The 16,732-nt window shown below is 44.3% G+C and overlaps 1 protein-coding gene across 1 annotated transcript in view; it reads right to left on the reverse strand.

Moving 5' to 3' along the window:
• LOC310699033 (uncharacterized protein) overlaps positions 1–16,732 on the reverse strand; it is a 58,620-nt gene that overhangs the window by 26,138 nt on the left and 15,750 nt on the right. The window contains exons 4-11 of the mRNA XM_083520619.1: positions 14,750–14,812; positions 14,000–14,068; positions 10,768–10,836; positions 10,180–10,239; positions 8,558–8,623; positions 5,476–5,529; positions 1,396–1,434; positions 891–962 (exon numbers count right to left, since the gene is read on the reverse strand). Coding sequence (XP_083376745.1) covers positions 891–962; positions 1,396–1,434; positions 5,476–5,529; positions 8,558–8,623; positions 10,180–10,239; positions 10,768–10,836; positions 14,000–14,068; positions 14,750–14,812 — 492 coding nt within the window. The remainder of the gene's footprint in view (positions 1–890; positions 963–1,395; positions 1,435–5,475; positions 5,530–8,557; positions 8,624–10,179; positions 10,240–10,767; positions 10,837–13,999; positions 14,069–14,749; positions 14,813–16,732) is intronic.

Below are 16,732 nucleotides of genomic sequence, written 5' to 3' on the forward strand. Positions count from 1 at the left end.
AAGTCAAATGAAAGAGGGTAAGTATTTGCTGAAAAGACTTGGAAAACGGGAATACAAAAGGGGAGGTGTGAGGAGGTCAAGGAAATAAGCAAATGAGATCAAAGATGCTGAAAAATGGATTTATCCTTTTTTAAAATATTTTTTTCCCTTCTTGTTCCTCTTTCCTTTTTTCCTTCTTTCTAGGTTGCCTTTTTGTCAACTTTCTTGTTAGCTTGTGTTTGTTAGTTTTTGTTTGTTTTTTCTTTATGTGTAATCTTTTGTATAATCTCAATAAATATTCTTTAAAAAAAGAAAGAAAGGGGGAACTTCACCCTTTTCCCCACTGCCACTTTCACACTGGAAATGTCCCCAATCGACCCCTTCCCACATGGTGTTCCAGCTGCATGTTTGCAAGGTATCCCCAGAACATGAGTTATAACTGGACAGGCTAAGGGTTACGCACTTTCTCCCTCCCACTGTTTTCTTTTGCCAAATCTCCCCTCCAAAAGCTTCTTTGCCTAGAACAGGCATAGGCAAACTCGGCCCTCCAGATGTTTTGGGACCACAACTCCCATCACCCCTAGCTAACAGGACCAGTGGTCAGGGATGATGGGAATTGTAGTCCCAAAACATCTGGAGGACCAAGTTTGCCCATTCCTGGCCTAGAAGAAGCAGAATAAGGTTTTGATGCAATTTTCTTACATGAAGTTTGCCCTGGATTTTGGGGGCACACAGGTCACAGGGGATGTATAAAACTTTTCAATGCTGTTACTGCTACTTTCCTGCTTACATCTCTTCCACTGAAATCAGCGGGGCTTATAAGTGTTTTGCTTTGCACCCAGTAGCACCCATCATTGGTTACTGTGTCATCACATAAAACACCAATCATTAATCACACCACTTTATGTTACCTAGTTCTGGCTGGATCGCTCACGGCAGCATTTGACTTTGGAGATGTAATTGGTTCTGATGAATAGATAGTCCTGCAGAATGAAAAGGAAAATTCATTTTTTCCCAGGACCCCACACTGAAAGGTGTGAGGAACCTGTGCTCCTCCAGATATTGTTGGGCTATAATTCCCACCAACCTTGGCTGGTTGGGGCTGATAGGAGTTGGAATCCAACAACATCTGGAAGGCCAAAGCTTTTAGAAGAACACACACAAAAATGTCAACATGGTAATGGCAGTAATTGCCGTCCCAAACTCAAACATTGCTGCTACTTTTGCTGTGATGCGCAATTTGATCAGTGAAGCCAAAAGATGACCAGTCTTCTCAAAACACTTGCAAAGTAATGGCTGTCTTTCTTTTCTTTTCTCTTTCTTTGGATAACTATGAAATAAACTATAAATAACAGGTGCTGGCCTGTACACTATTTCCAAGTTTAAAGTCTAAATACTAGAAACGAAAATACATACATCTTTGGTCCTCCTCCTTTGTTTGAAGTAGTTGAAACTCTGAAGCAACAAACAGACAGACAGACAGACAAACCTCTGGTTAGAAATCATATATACGTTATGATTTCTATGATTATATAATGGATACTTTCCAAATTCCCTTTTCAGGCAGGGATCATCACAACATGGAGTAATTCCAGGACTGAACTGAACAGCAATGGGAATCTTGATTTCTTCTTGTGGTGCAGTCAATCAATAGATGCAACCCAGAAACTGATACCAAGGAAGCCCTACCTTTTCTACTATGGGGTAGCAGGGGCGCCGACTTATAAAAAATATTGGGGGGGGGCCATACCGGGGTCCTGCCGCTGGTTCGCTCGGGAGAACGCAGTTCGAGGTGGCGGTGTTGGGGAGAGACCCTCGCTCAGGGCGCCACGAGACTTGGTGGCCGGCGGCCTATCTGGGGAGTTTTGGAGCGTATTTCGGCGGAGCGATTGGGGAGGAGGGGGCTTGTTGCCGGATTCTTCAGCTGGGCCGGAGATCCGCTGCTGGGGGGTCCCTGGGCCGAGTTGTGAGCACGGCCTGCTGAAGGGAGATCCAGCCGATTGTGCGACAGGGACGGCCGGGTCTCTCCGGCTAGGGCGCGCGGCTGGCTGGCTGGCTGGCTGGCGAGGGAGCAGGTGGGGAGGAGGCGGGGGTCTCTTGCAATAAAAAGATCCCAAGATCCTGTGGAATGGCATGGAGGGAAAGAGTCGAGGCTTGCACCATAAGAGCCGCGGCCTGGACGCGAGGGGCGAAGGGGAAAGGCATTGGCCTCTGGCTGCTCCGAACTAACTCCCTAGTGGTCTAGGACCTCTTCCTCCCGGGTAACCGGCGGAGGGAGCCAGTTTGGGCGCGGGGTGGGTGCTTCGCTCCGCTTCACGCCCGACCGGACCAACCCCAAGCTTTCGAGGAAGGATGGCTCAGTCGTCAAACTCCAGAGCACCAAAGACTGGGAAGGATTCCTCCAAAAATGGAGTCCTCGAGTGGCAGCGCACTGCTCCCTAAGAGAGTGACCCTGAGCCCCCTACAAAGCAAGTGGGGAATGAAACGGATCTTCTTGCGAGCGAGAGCAGTTTCAGGCCCACCCCACCCCCCGCTCTCCTCAGCAGCATTAGATCAACCGCCCATGTTTCTACGAGTGGTACTGCTTTGCTTTGCTTTGTTTTTAAAGTAACCGCGGCGGCGGCGCTCTGCTGGAGGGGCGCCCGAGATTATTGGGGGGGCAGAGCCCCCCCAAACGAATTTTTGAGGGGGCTCGGGCCCCCTCAGGCCCCATGGAGTCGGCGCCTATGTGGGGTAGTATCTCATACCCATATGGTTGCAATGCACAGAAATTATGAGTCATATCTCTGACATCCCTCAGAAAATAAGTGTGTTTTTTTAATTGCATCCCTGCTGGTTCCCCCTGCTGATCGTCTGTGGAAGAATGTAAGCAAATTTAACACAGAACGAAAATCTCAGGAATAAAACCCAAGCTTTGAGCACTTTGAACACTCCTATGGGGAGGAAAAGGCATGCCTATACCATGGCCGTCTTGGTAGTTTCCACCGCTCTCAGAAATTTGGGTGGGGGAGCCAGGGCATTCTCTGGGTTAGCCCCCTAAATTGTGAGATTTCCTCCCCACAGAGGGAAGCAAAAGAACACACCTATTTACACAGGCAGTTGACACCTGAGATAGAGTTTTTTTTTAGGATCCACTACATTCTCTTCACTGTAGGTTGTTTTTAAATGATTTTAATATTATTATTTTTTAAAGTGTTGGAATCTTATGGCGAAAGCCGGGAAAGAAAGGAAGATAATGGAAATAGTAGTAAAAGAAATTATATTTGAGGGTATCAGAAAGTAGACGCTACTCTTCTCCATTTTGCCTGGTGGAGAATAAGTTCAGGGAAATCTTTTTCAGAGTTAGGGATGGCTGGAGTCTTATGGGTTATTTATAACATCCATTTACAAAGCATCAAGGGGAGATGGGATGGTATGAAAACAGTAGTCAGTTTACTAAGACAAAGATTTCTATACCACCATTCACCCAAGGATCACGGGGCAGTTTACAATATAAAAGCACAAAAAACATATAACATAATAACAAACAAAAACAATGCGCCCCTAATTTTAAAAGGCAATAGATTGTATTATTATATTCTGTAGACAGTGTTAGGCTCAAAGAGCCTCAGCATCCACCTAGCTTACAGGTAAGGAGGATCTGTGCCTCTCTCCTTTGAATGACCTTACGTGATGAGCTTTCTTAGTCTTGACTCACTCTCATTCAAGCCTTCTCTATTTGCACATATCATTAATGCTCAAAGTCATTCAAAGTCCATCTATTTCATAGATGACACGGCAGCAAAGCCAGGTTTGCCACCAAGTGTGCACTCAACGAGGGAATGAAAACCACTCAGTCTCCCTAAATATGCTTGAATGATCTACCGTATTTTTCGCCCTATAGGACGCACTTTTTCCCCTCCAAAAATGAAGGGGAAATCTGGGTGCGTCCTATGGGGCGAATGCAGGCTTTTGCTGAAGCTTGGAGAGCGAGAGGGGTCAGTGCGCACCGACCCCTCTCGCTCTCCAGGCTTCAGGAAGACACATCCGCAGCCTAGGCAGCCCTGCGGGAGGTCCCGCAGGGATGTCTAGGCTGCGGATAGCAGCCTGCTTCCCGGAGCGTCGGGCGCCCTGAAAGCAGAGTGCCCGGCGCTTCAGGAACACATCCGCAGCCTAGGCAGCCCTACGGGAGGTCCCGCAGGGATGTCTAGGCTGCGGATAGCAGCCTGCTGCCCAGCGTGAGGGGCGCCCTGAAGCAGAGCACCCCCCGCGCCAGGCAGACATCCACAGCATGGGGAGCCTTGCAGGAGTTCCCCGCAAGGCTCCCCACGCTGCGGATAGCAGCCTGCTGCCCAGCGCGAGGGGCGCCCAGAAGCAGAGCGCCCCCCGTGCCAGGCAGACAACCGCAGCATGGGGAGCCTTGCAGGAGTTCCCCGCAGGGCTCCCCACGCTGGGGATAGCAGCCTGCCACCCGGCGGGCGGGGCGCCCTGATGCAGAGCGCCCCTCGCGCGGGGCAGACATCTGCCAGCCCCACAAGCTCGGGGGACAGCAGGGAGGCGCAGCGCCGCCATCCCACTGTTCCTCGACCTGGTTCTGTTTCCCCGACCTGCTTTTGGGGGGAAATAAAGGGAATTTTTTCCCCTTTATTTCCCCCCAAAAAAACTAGGTGCGTCCTATGGGACGAAAAATACGGTACATGTTTGCAAACGAACATTTCATGGAATTTTCAAATTGAAGAGTCGGAAGGGACCACAAGGGTCATCTAGTCCAACCCCCTGCAGGGCAGGAATCTTTTGCCCTACATGGGGCTCTAATCCACATCTCTGAGATTAAGAGTCCCATGCTCTGACTGAGACTCATTCACACCTTACATTATTAGATAAAGGTAAAGGTAAAGGGACCCTTGACCACTAGGTCCAGTTGTGACCGACTCTGGGGTTGCGGCACTCATCTCGCTTTATTGGCCGAGGGAGCCGGCGTACAGCTTCCGGGTCATGTGGCCAGCATGACTAAGCCACTTCTGGCGAACCAGAGCAGTGCACGGAAACGCTATTTACCTTCCCGCCGGAGCGGTACCTATTTATCTACTTGCACTTTGACGTGCTTTCAAACTGCTAGGTTGGCAGGAGCAGGGACCGAGCAACGGGAGCTCACCCCATCGCGGGGATTTAAACCACCGACCTTCTGATCGGCAAGTCCTAGGCTCTGTGGTTTAACCCACAGCGCCACCTAGATGCACACATTTAAAAAATGAGACACATGAAAATGTAACATAAGAAGAAGTCCCACATTATGTTCTTTAAAAAAAGAATAATCCAATAAGCACTGTATACTTATGTTCAGTAGCACCTTAAAGACCAACTAAGTTAGTTCTTGGTATGAGCTTTCGTGTGCATGCACACGAAAGCTCATACCAAGAACTAACTTAGTTGGTCTTTAAGGTGCTACTGGAAGGAATTTTTTTATTTTGACTATGGCAGACCAACACGGGTACCTATTTGTAACTGTATACTTACGGTTTGTTATTGGTGGCTACAGCTGTAGTTGTATTTTGTGAGGCCCAGGAATGCCTGTGTGGTGGAACAAAAATGCTGAATTAATTTGTGTACTGATCATGCGTATTTAAAATATGTACCCCCAGAAAAAAGCACTGCTGCTTGTGTAGCTTTTTGAAGCACATGAATCTTATTTTGGGGCAGTTTGTAACCCTGTTTAACTTACCAAACCTGTGGTCTTTTTTCTATGTCATGGGAAGAGAGAAACGTTGGAATTCACTTTAAAGGGCCTATTTTAAAGGTAAAGGTAAAGGGACCCCTGACCGTTAGGTCCAGTAGCTTACGACTCTGGGGTTGCGGCGCTCATCTTGCTTTACTGGCCAAAGGAGCTGGCGTACAGCTTCCGGGTCATGTGGGCAGAATGACTAAGCCACTTTCTGGAAAACCAGAGCAGCACACGGAAACACTGTTTACCTTCCCGCCGGAGCAGTACCTATTTATCTACTTGCACTTTGAGGTGCTTTCAAACTGCTAGGTTGGCAGGAGCAGGGACCGAGCTCACCCTGTCGTGGGGATTCGAACCGCCGACCTTCTGATCAGCAAGCCCTAGGCTCTGTGGTTTAACCCACAGCACCACCCGCGTCATACTACATTTAAAATTACAGGAAAGATCTGTATGCCCCGATGAAATTAAAATGCAAAACTCCCATGATTTTTGCAAATCATAAAGGTAAAGGTAAAGGTACCCCTGCCCGTACGGGCCAGTCGTGACCGACTCTGGGGTTGCGCACGCATCTCGCTTAAGAGGCCAGGGGCCAGCGCTGTCCGAAGACACTTCCGGTTAATGTGGCCAGTGTGACGAAGCTGCTCTGGCGAGCCTGCACCAGCGCAGCACACGGAAACGCCGTTTACCTTCCTGCTATAAAGCGGTACCTATTTATCTACTTGCACTTAAGGGTGCTTTCGAACTGCTAGGTGGGCAGGAGCTGGGACCAAACGACGGGAGCTCACTCCGCCGCGGGGATTCGAACCGCCGACCATACGATCGCCAAGTCTTAGGCGCTGAGGTTTTACCCACAGCGCCACCCGCGTCCCTACTTTTGCAAATCATACAAACTGGTTTATTTTTCTGGAAGCGAAAAAACATGGAAATGAGCACTAAACTTCCATGAGAAAGAGGACAGAAGCAATGGTTGAGTGAATGTGGTCTGTCCCTGGGCAGATGGTGAAGAGCTCAGTTTTTTCAATAGAGGGAGATATTTTACCATGCACTGCCAAGGTTTACAAGAATTATTCTGCTGATGTGCAGGAAAATGTTTACCCACGTGAAAAACCATGACATGGCTATGTGGTGAACAAACCACAACACCTCAAGTCCACACACCAACAATTCACATTGAAGACTTTACTTTCAAGGTTGTGTGATTCAGTTTCTCTGTGTGCAAGCTAAAATCCTGCACAGCAACTTACTGTCAAAGGAGAAAGTGCTTGCCTAGATGAGCCATTGGACTGACTCCATGTAACACAGCTCCTTATATCCGTCCATAAGGGTGTAATACACATTGAGTCAACGTCAGGATAGCATTCAAAACCAGCCAAAGCAAAGCCCAAACCACTTTACACCACAGTCATAAACATTTCTACTCAAATTTTCAATAAGGTTACTCCCAAGTAAATGCACAGAGGTTTAAAATTCCAACGTCTAACTGATTTCAATGGGAAAGGAAAACATGAGCTCTCTTGAAATCACACATAACCGTCAGCCAAATCATGGCTTAGCAAATGTGTGGGTTCCCACAGCAAAGATAATAGCTTTTGCTGCCAACATGCTAATTTGGCCAAACCATTGTTTGGCTTCATATTACCCAGACTTGTGGTTTAGAATCCCCAAATAAACCATGAGTAGTAAAAACAAACCTTGGTTACAGCTTGTGGTTTGTTTAGAGTGAGATAAACCATGAGCCCAAGTTTGGACATAATGCTAAAACAAACCATAGTTTAACTCCAAGCAGCACAACCAGGGGAGGAACATAGCAGCCATTGTCTTCATTCCAGGAATCTGCAAGCTGACTTGTTTGCACCCAGCTATGGTTTGACTTAGCTGCACATGCAGTCTGGGTTGGCTTACAGTATTTTATAATCCATTTTGAATCAAAGGGAAACTGTGCCTTAGCTAACTGCAAACTGCTTGGAACAGCAAAGTTAGGAACCGACCTTTCCCCTACAAACATCCGTGTACCCTGGACAAGGGGAAGGCGTGAATCAGAGATTCTGGTACAAAATCCCCTCAGATACAGGCTAAATTAATCCACAGAACAGGAAGAGCAAAACCACAAAATCTCCAAACTCCCTGTCCTGTCATAACTAGGGGAGAGGTTAGACTGAGCGTCACTGCAAGCAATGGAAAGCAGAACTTGAACCCTGTGCTTGACCAGTGCTTGACCAGGAGCTGGTAGCGTGACAAGAGCTTGCTGATTGGCTGATTCTCGCTGACAATATTGTGAATCTCTCATGGTTGTCTCATGATCTATGATTTGCTGTGATTTGCTCAGGTATAAAGACCTCTGGATTTCTGTCAATCGGGGTCCCAGTTCCTTTTGGAAGAGGTTCCAAACTGGGTCCTTATTGCCTGGCAATAAACCTCACCTTCTTATTCTCCATTGCTGAGTCTGCCTGATCCTTATTTGCACCTAGCAAGTACCCACTAACTTTCACGTGCTTCAACCAGGGTTACTTTGCCTGGATCTTACTCAAGATATGTATTTTATTTAATTTGACATTTTTATCCCACAGTGTTTAGCTACCCAGAGGCTCTCATCATGGCAGACAAGCTTAGAATATTTCAGGATGCAATTCTGAACAGAATTAATAGGAAGTAAACCTCCATGAATATAATGGGTCTTTCTTTTGAGCAAAGATGTATAGGATTACACTGTCACAGATTTCTTCAAGTTTGTATCTAAAATTAGAACAATGATGTGGGCTAGATATTCCTCAAAAACTCAATCAAAGCTGTCAACATAACAACCAAAGAGAAATTCTTTTGAAGCATTTCCTAACATTTGAGAGCTGAACATAACTTGGATAAAATTCAAATTCTTACCTTTTGTGTTGTTCATCGTCTATGGTGACCTTCTGACTGGAGACTGGGGGAGGCATCCATGACTGCCTAATAATGCACAAGCATATAGTTCATTTTACAGGCCTTTTGTATTTGGACCCAAAGTCTAAGAAGTTTATGCTGCCTGTTATCAACTTAAATCCCATTGTTTAAATCCTAATTAAAATTAAGCACTCAACTGTGGCTTGATCTTGCTTATAGTGATGTTCCTTAATATGAACTGCAAAGCTGTCACTGTATAATTCCGCATTTTTGTCTCCCCACTGAGAATTGCTGGGAATAAATTTATTTTTTGATGTGTCTAATGTTTCCTATCCCAGGAATAAGGCTGCCACTTCTCTTAAGAACAGAGGAAACCCCGTAGCTATTGCTTGTTTGTGTATGCAGAGATTCCTAGAATGACTTTCCCATCCTTTGCTTGCAGAAGATTTTAGGTTCAATCCTGGATAACTTCAGATGGCAAGAGTGGGAAAGAACATACCGTATCTATAATTTTCCTGCAAATGGAAGCAGCTACTAATCACATTCTCACCTCCAGGAGGGGGGAAAAAAACCACCTTTCAAACTATTAAATACCTAAAAGACTATCTACCCTATGCCTGACATATGAAAAAAAAATTGTGTTACTAACTCAGATCAGCCTGGAACTATCCTTGGCGGTAAGAGGGTCCCATTCTCTCCCATCCCCCATGTTTTACAAGATCCGTAAAAACATTTGCCAAGTATAGAGTAGCATAGGGAGCAACACTATTGAGTCACTACTACAGTGGTACCTCAGGTTAAGTACTTAATTCGTTCCGGAGGTCCGTACTTAACCTGAAACTGTTCTTAACCTGAAGCACCACTTTAGCTAATGGGGCCCCCTGCTGCCGCCGTGCCGCCAGAGCACAATTTCTGTTCTCATCCTGAAGCAAAGTTCTTAACCTGAAGCACTATTTCTGGGTTAGCGGAGTCTGTAACCTGAAGTGTATGTAACCTGAAGCATATGCAACCCGAGGTACCACTGTACTTAGTCTTACTGAGGTTTCCTCAATGTAAGTGCTCTTCAAATCCATCTTTTACTTGTATGTTTCACTTAAATTTCTCTTTTGAAGGATGAGCAGAGCAGTCCTAATGAGGGGTTGGGGAGGCATAGATTTGCCACAGCACCCAAAGTCCTGCCAGTTCCTGCTGAAAGGTGGGTGGAGAAGCCATTTCTTTTCCTACTACTTTAGCTCCAGACTGGTGCAGCTGAAAGGCCTGAGGACTAGACCCTTCATGGGATATGTGGGTCTTCAAATCCAGCTGATCCAAAGCCTCTGGTGCCCTGCTGCTGCCCCTAATATCCTTTCTGCTGGTTATCCTCAATGGGAGAACCGCTGGTGGAAGCATGGGACTTCTGCCATAACACAGGTCTCCCACAGCGATTTTCTACTGTGTTGGTGAAGGTTGGCAAACCGGCAGCAGTACACCATCCTAAACCCTTCCCCAAGACATCAACATCAGGGGATTATGAGGGCTCCACTCTCAGTTGGAGTAACTATTAGAATCAATTTCTATATTAGATGGATAGCTTTTGCGAAAACGTTGATATCTACAGTAAAAATGACGAAGGTCTTGAATACCTTTTCTTCTTCACAGGCGATGTGGCGTTGCCAGTGTTGATAGATGCATCAAGCTCCTTCCTGGAAAAAATATCAACCAAAGTTTAAAGTTTTGTCGTTTCAGTTAACCATACATAAGGATAACTACTTTTTCAATGGTTAGGGACGACAAACTGTGTTTAATCAAAAACAGAAGTACTGTAAAGGTTGTTGTTTTTCACTTTTTACTCCTCACATCTGCACTAAAAGAGGAGAGGGGGTGGACTGCTTGCTTGGGCTTCTAACAATAAACCATTTGATCTGAATGAGGCCACTGTGGTTTGTGTACAAAGCACTGACAAGTGATGCTTAGAATCAAGAGTTGTTGCTCTTACACAAGGTGTGATTCACCCTTAAGGCTTCCTCCATGTGACCAGCTCCAATAGTATATCAATAACTTCTGAAGATCTGTATCCTAGATCTACAGTAAAGTACATGATCTGCTAGGTCCCACACCAGCACCAGTGGCTCCCAGGAAGGAAGGATTCCTATAGAGATCCACCCACTTGATTTGTACTAAACCTGAGGTGAACCCTAAACGGATGACTATGAAGCACGGCTTACACATACCTGCTACTTGGCTTGCCATCCAAGGTGGAAAGCTTATTTGCTTTGTCAGCATCACTGTTGCCAGGAATCCTAAAAAAATAGCAAAACGAGCTTTCACCAACAGTAGAAATTAGCTTTTCTTAAAAAAAGAAAAAGATTGCCTGAATTAAAATGTCAACATCTAATATTTCCTAGCAAGGCAGAAAAAGCTTCCCGTAGCTTCTGCACACACGTCTACAGTGATAATGAGACCAGCATACTAGCTGACTCAATATAACGTTCGTGCTTATTAGTTTTAAAAAGTTTTTCTGCTTGCTGAAAGAGTATTTTAATTAAGTCTTAGAAAACCAATGAATTATTAAATGTCCAGAGATTATTACACGCTCTTTTTTAAACGAGTAGTGAAAAACAGCAAATCCTTTGAGAAGCCCCTTAATAAAGAACTAAAATGCATCTTCAGTCGAAACAGTTCCTTGTCACTCCCTATATATTGCTGCTCACCCCCCACCATCAAGTGTTTCCGGAGAGCAATATGGTTTGAAGTTGCCCATTGTGTATAATTCCTTGTGGAGCGCAGCCATTGCATCAAACCAGGGTAGCTGTGCTTACCATTGATTTCATTAAGCCATTAGATTTACATTAAAGAAAAAGCACAAGCCCTTTCCTGGCCTTTATGGATTTCAAAGTCACTGCTGGAAAACCTTTTCCTGACTTCCACTTAAATGGAAGGCTCCTGCTGTCGGAGCTGAATTAACCATTTAAGGTAGCAATGCCATTTGTATCTGCCACAAAATGGTGCTTCTGAATGATCTCATGCTGAAGACTGAGCAACATGGAGGCAATGCAACAGATCTGGGGACATATTGGGGCTCACAAAACAATTGTTGTGCTACAAAAGCGTAAGCTGAGTGAGCATTTTGAATCCTATGAGCGTTGGACCTAGGAAGCAGGATTTTACTCAAAAAGGCCTTTTATTTGACTGTTATGCCCCCATATGGGTTTGAGGAATTTCAGAAATACAACTCCAGCGAAAGGGAGGCATGCTGTTATAATAATGTGGTAGACTGGGGGCAGTTATGATTCCTTGTACTTCTATACGTAGGCAATATCCCATGGTTTTCTCTATGTCACTTCTTCCTACAGTTTTGTAAGGTAGAGGAGGTTGCTGCACCTAGCTGAGGAAACCTAGTTGATGTTTCATCATCAACAAATGACCACATCTCTCCTGTGAGAAAATGCTTGCTGTGAAGGCAGCAGGCTGGTTTTGAGGAGGAATATCCTTAAGAAAAGTCCAGGCGGTTGTTACAAGACACACAGGAATCTCAAAGATCTCTGGAATTCACAAGAGCTCTGTAATTTACCATCTTGCCCATCATCTAGTTATATCTGATGTGCCCAGAGACAGTGTGTAAGCAATAAACTAAAGGGCAATCTGAGCTGGTCTTTGTAATATGATTTTACTGTATCCAGGGTAGAATTCGCTGCAGAAACTAGTGGTTATCAATTGACTCACTCGATGTCTTATTATGACTATATGCTGAAATTTCACTGTCTATAACGAACCAACCAAGGGTATCCAACTCATTCAACTTTCTCTTTTCAAACAGACTTTTATTAAAGGCTGAGCTCCGTGTTACCACAGGGCCATCCCACTGAAGCAAAATGAGACGATGACATGGGAGAACAGCAGCACGGTGTCTTCCTGCTCCCCCCTTCCCTCACGGCAAAATGGATCTCTGTGAAAACTATGTGAGGCTAATCTCCTCCAACCTGCCTCAGTCTGAGAACGGGCTTTGAGGGGGGTCCATCTTCAGAGCAAGGCATGCTGGGCCTTGCTGTGGTAGCTAGAAGTTCTGCTGAGGTGAAAATCTAAAGTCAAAAGATGGCTCTCGCCCAGCCGAATGCCTCACTCGGAGGAAGGACCCTCTTGGCGCTTTTGCAGAGCGAGGCAGGGAGTACAGGAAGGGGAAGGGGAAGTGCAATGGCAACAGTGGACGAGAGGAGGTGGCTCCTGCTACACACCTCAGGCAGAATGGCCCTGTGTTACAATAAGTATAGAGATATTACTAAAAAAGGCAGCCCCATGCCAGGTTCTCTGCTAATATGTACAGCCGTACCTCAGAAGTCGAACAGAATCCATTCCGGAAATTTGTTCAACTTCCAAAATGTTCAGAAACCAAAGCGCGGCTTCCGATTGGCTGCAGGAAGCTCCTGCAGCCAATCGGAAGCCCTGGCGGACATTTGGGTTCCAAAGAACGTTCACAAAGCAGAACAATCACTTCCAGGTTTGTGGCGTTCAGGAGCCAAAACGTTTGACTCTCAAGGCATTCGAGGTCCAAGGTACGACTGTATTATATACTGCTCTGTGTCTGGAGTATTTTACGATACTGTATATTTATTGTTATTATTAATATCATCAATTTATTAATCGGAGGGCCGCAACAGCTTTGTAGGAGACCTATGGGAGCAGTCAGTATTTTTTCAAATTAGTTTTAAAATTAAATTAGTTAACAAATAAAATTGGGGGAGCCCCCCAAAAAAATACATTTTAGCGTTATGACTCATAGTGGGGGACCCATAAGAACAGTCAATTTATGACAACTTTGGGGAAACTCACTTAGGGGGCCATATGCAACCCACAGGTTAGCCACCTCTGCTGAATAAAAATTCACAAAGATTGAATTCCACTAGCATTGCTAGGTGGGAAAGTCCCATTCCAAGAAGAGAACAGATGTTAGGATCCAAGCCAAAGCATCTCTTGAGACAAGAATGGGAAACCTGTGGCTCTGCAGACGCTGCAGAACTCCAACTCCCATCAGCCTCAGCTAGCCAGGCCAGTAGTCAGGGGTGATGGGAGTTGTAGCCAGAAACATCTGAAAGGCCACAGGTTCCCCTTCACTGTCTTAAGGCAGATATTCAATTTAATTATCAAATGTGTACCCCACCCTTCTTCAAGAGAGCTCTGGATACATAAAATGATATCATTTTATTCTTGTGAGGTAGGTTAGGCTATGTGACAGCAACTTTGAAAAGGCAACTTGATGAGTTTCATGGCTGAATGGGGAAGTCTGAACCCAGGTCTCATCTATCCACAACACTATTTGTTACACCAAACCACAGTCTCCCCACAACACAGTAATAACATCTGAATCACATTATAAGCGTAGCAGGATTTTGTAGCCAGGTACAAAAGCCCGAGAGCATCCAAACTTTATAATACAAAACAATAAAGCCATCTATATAAAACTCTCACCTGTCTAAAGTTGTATCAGATCTATATCGGCTAAGCAAAGCTTTTTGATCATCCTTTTCATCGGTGCTCCTGACATTAAGAAAGATTAATTAATTATAGTAACTGAGGGATAGCAATTTAACAAATGATCTTTTAAGATAAGAAATAAATTGAAATATTCCAATATCGCAGTTGAGGTGATCATTTCAAGATACTTAATAAATATTTCGATTCTCTTGACTAAATTGAACAAAAAAAAAGTTGAGAAATTATCTTCACACTTCCACAGAATCTAGTATCATGTGAATACATGGCAATATCCTCAATAGTCAGTATCCTTTCACAGCTGTCTAATTATGATACCTATCACATATTACAAATCCATTTTCCATCTTCTGTTCTCATTTTTAAAAGCAGTGGATGAGAGGAGGTGGATGGGTAGATGCAGCACATTTTTAACTTGAAATGTAGAATTCTATCACTAATATACCGGTATGTAATTTGCAAGGGTAATATTGCATTGCAATCAAAGACATAGACTTTGCTGAACCAATAAAGCAAATTCTTCAGATGTTAGTCTCTAACTCCTATCAGTCCCAAGCAGCATTGCCAATGATCAGGACTGATGTGAGTTACAACAACACCTAGAAGATCTCAAGTTCCCCAGCCCTGCTATAGGTTATTAATGGGAACAAACAACCATAGCTTGCATATATTTCCATAGTTGGGAAAAAGTGGAGGAAACTTATAGAGATTAACAGGCTACTGTACCTGTGTAAACCATCTTGTGATTTGTATTGATTAAGGACCACTCTGCCATAGTTTTCATCAGCGCTGCAATAAACCAAATATTTCATATTATTTTCATTTATATGGTGCCTATAAACTAATGATGCTGTCTGAAGGCCCAGTTCAAGGAAGTGTGTCAATGTAGGAAGAGGCTGACAAAGGGAAAATACTCAAGGGCCGTACACTTTTCTGCTGATTCTACTTCTAAATGTAGCATATATTGGTAATGTAATCAGATAAAAGCCCTGGGCAGCTGTTCAGATGCAGCTCCTCATTTTTACACAACGATTTATGAACGAGTGTGGATCCTTTCTGGTCCATAAATTGCTATAAACCTTTCACCAAGAGCGCGCGCGCGCACACACACACACACACACACACACAGACTGAAGCTACAGCATATGAACATACACTCAGATTTTATATAGCTATCCATATGACTTCTTGGAAGTTATAATTCTGCAGCTACAATGCACAAATTATGGAGCTATCGAGCTTTCTTGAGTTTCAAGTTATTAATGTAATACAAATAAATGAATTCTGTTGCCAGAGCACAAAAGATTGATTCTTATAATGGAGTTAAGGCCTTCATCTTGAGTTAAATATGGACGGGCCCAATGCCAACATGTGTGACAAAGTTCACATACTTTAATCATCAGGCTTTGTTTGCTGAACTTTTCCCTTGCTCTACAGATAACTCTTCTGCAAAATACTGTTTGATTCCTTTCAGCTCTCACCTTCTGGCTATTATAAACTAGATCAGGCAGAGGAAAACTCGGCCCTCCAGATGTTTTGGGACTGCACCTCCCATCATCACTGGTCCTGTTAGCTAGGGATGGTGGGAGTTGTAGTCCCAAAATATCTGGAGGGCCGAGTTTGCCTATGCCTGAACTAGATGGCCATAAACCCTATGCTTCCATTATGAAAGCAAAACCAGTAATTTTTGAACTTTCAAAACTTGAGGGAACCCCTTCCAGTCAGATCTGTTGGTCAAAGGAGTGGTCATTTATAAATCTATTCCATCCCATTTTCACATTAATTTGCAAATTTGTGCTATCACAAAATACTCATTTAAATATGTATTATTTCAATGAATGCATTACTAAACATATACATGTGCAATCCCCCCCCCTTTTGGTAATTTTTTTTGAGCTAAGAAACTTTGGAAAAGTGCAAAATCTGAAGGATAATTAACTCTAATCCATGTATTTGCCTGGGAGGTGTGAATTAGGTCAGTTTGCTTAAAAACGAGTATGGAACAAAATTCTGTTGCAGATCTGAGAGACAACAAAGGTGATAATTTCAAGATATTTAAAAAATATTTTGATTCTGTTGACTAAATTTAGCAGTTGTGTCAAAGCAGGAATTTCAGCAGTTGTTGATTATAATATTGTAGCTGTAGTCTATATGTGCAGAGCAGAGAATTCTGGGAAGTGTATACTGTCCATAGTCAGTTCATGCAAGGTACTGACCAGGATACAGTGGTGCCTCGCAAGACGAAATTAATTCGTTCTGCGAGTTTTTTCGTCTTGCGAATTTTTCGTCTTGCGAAGCATGGTTTCCCAAAGTCTTCAAAATCACCAAAGTCTTCAAAAACCTCAAAAAAGGCTACCACACCGCGCGCTATGAGTTGCTCCTTGAAGTCACCCTGGGTATTAACGGTTTTAAGAAAAAGGAATCAAACTTGCAAGACGTTTTCGTTTTTTTTCGTTTTTCGTCTTGCGAAGCAAACCCATAGGGAAATTCGTCTTGAGAAGCAACTCAAAAAACGAAAAACTCTTTCGTCTTGCGCGTTTTTCGTCTTCCGAGGCATTCGTCTTGCGAGGCACCACTGTATTTGGATCTCACCATTACACTATGTTTACAGATAATGTGCTTTCGAATATGGGTAGTTGTGAGCCAGCCGTCTTTCAGGTAAGCTTGTTTGTCTGTACTGATCTTATCATTAAGGAATGCCTGGAGAAT

This window comes from Podarcis liolepis (genome assembly GCF_965112155.1).
Source record: "Podarcis liolepis genome assembly, contig: HAP1_SCAFFOLD_36, whole genome shotgun sequence".
Lineage (NCBI taxonomy): Eukaryota > Metazoa > Chordata > Lepidosauria > Squamata > Lacertidae > Podarcis > Podarcis liolepis.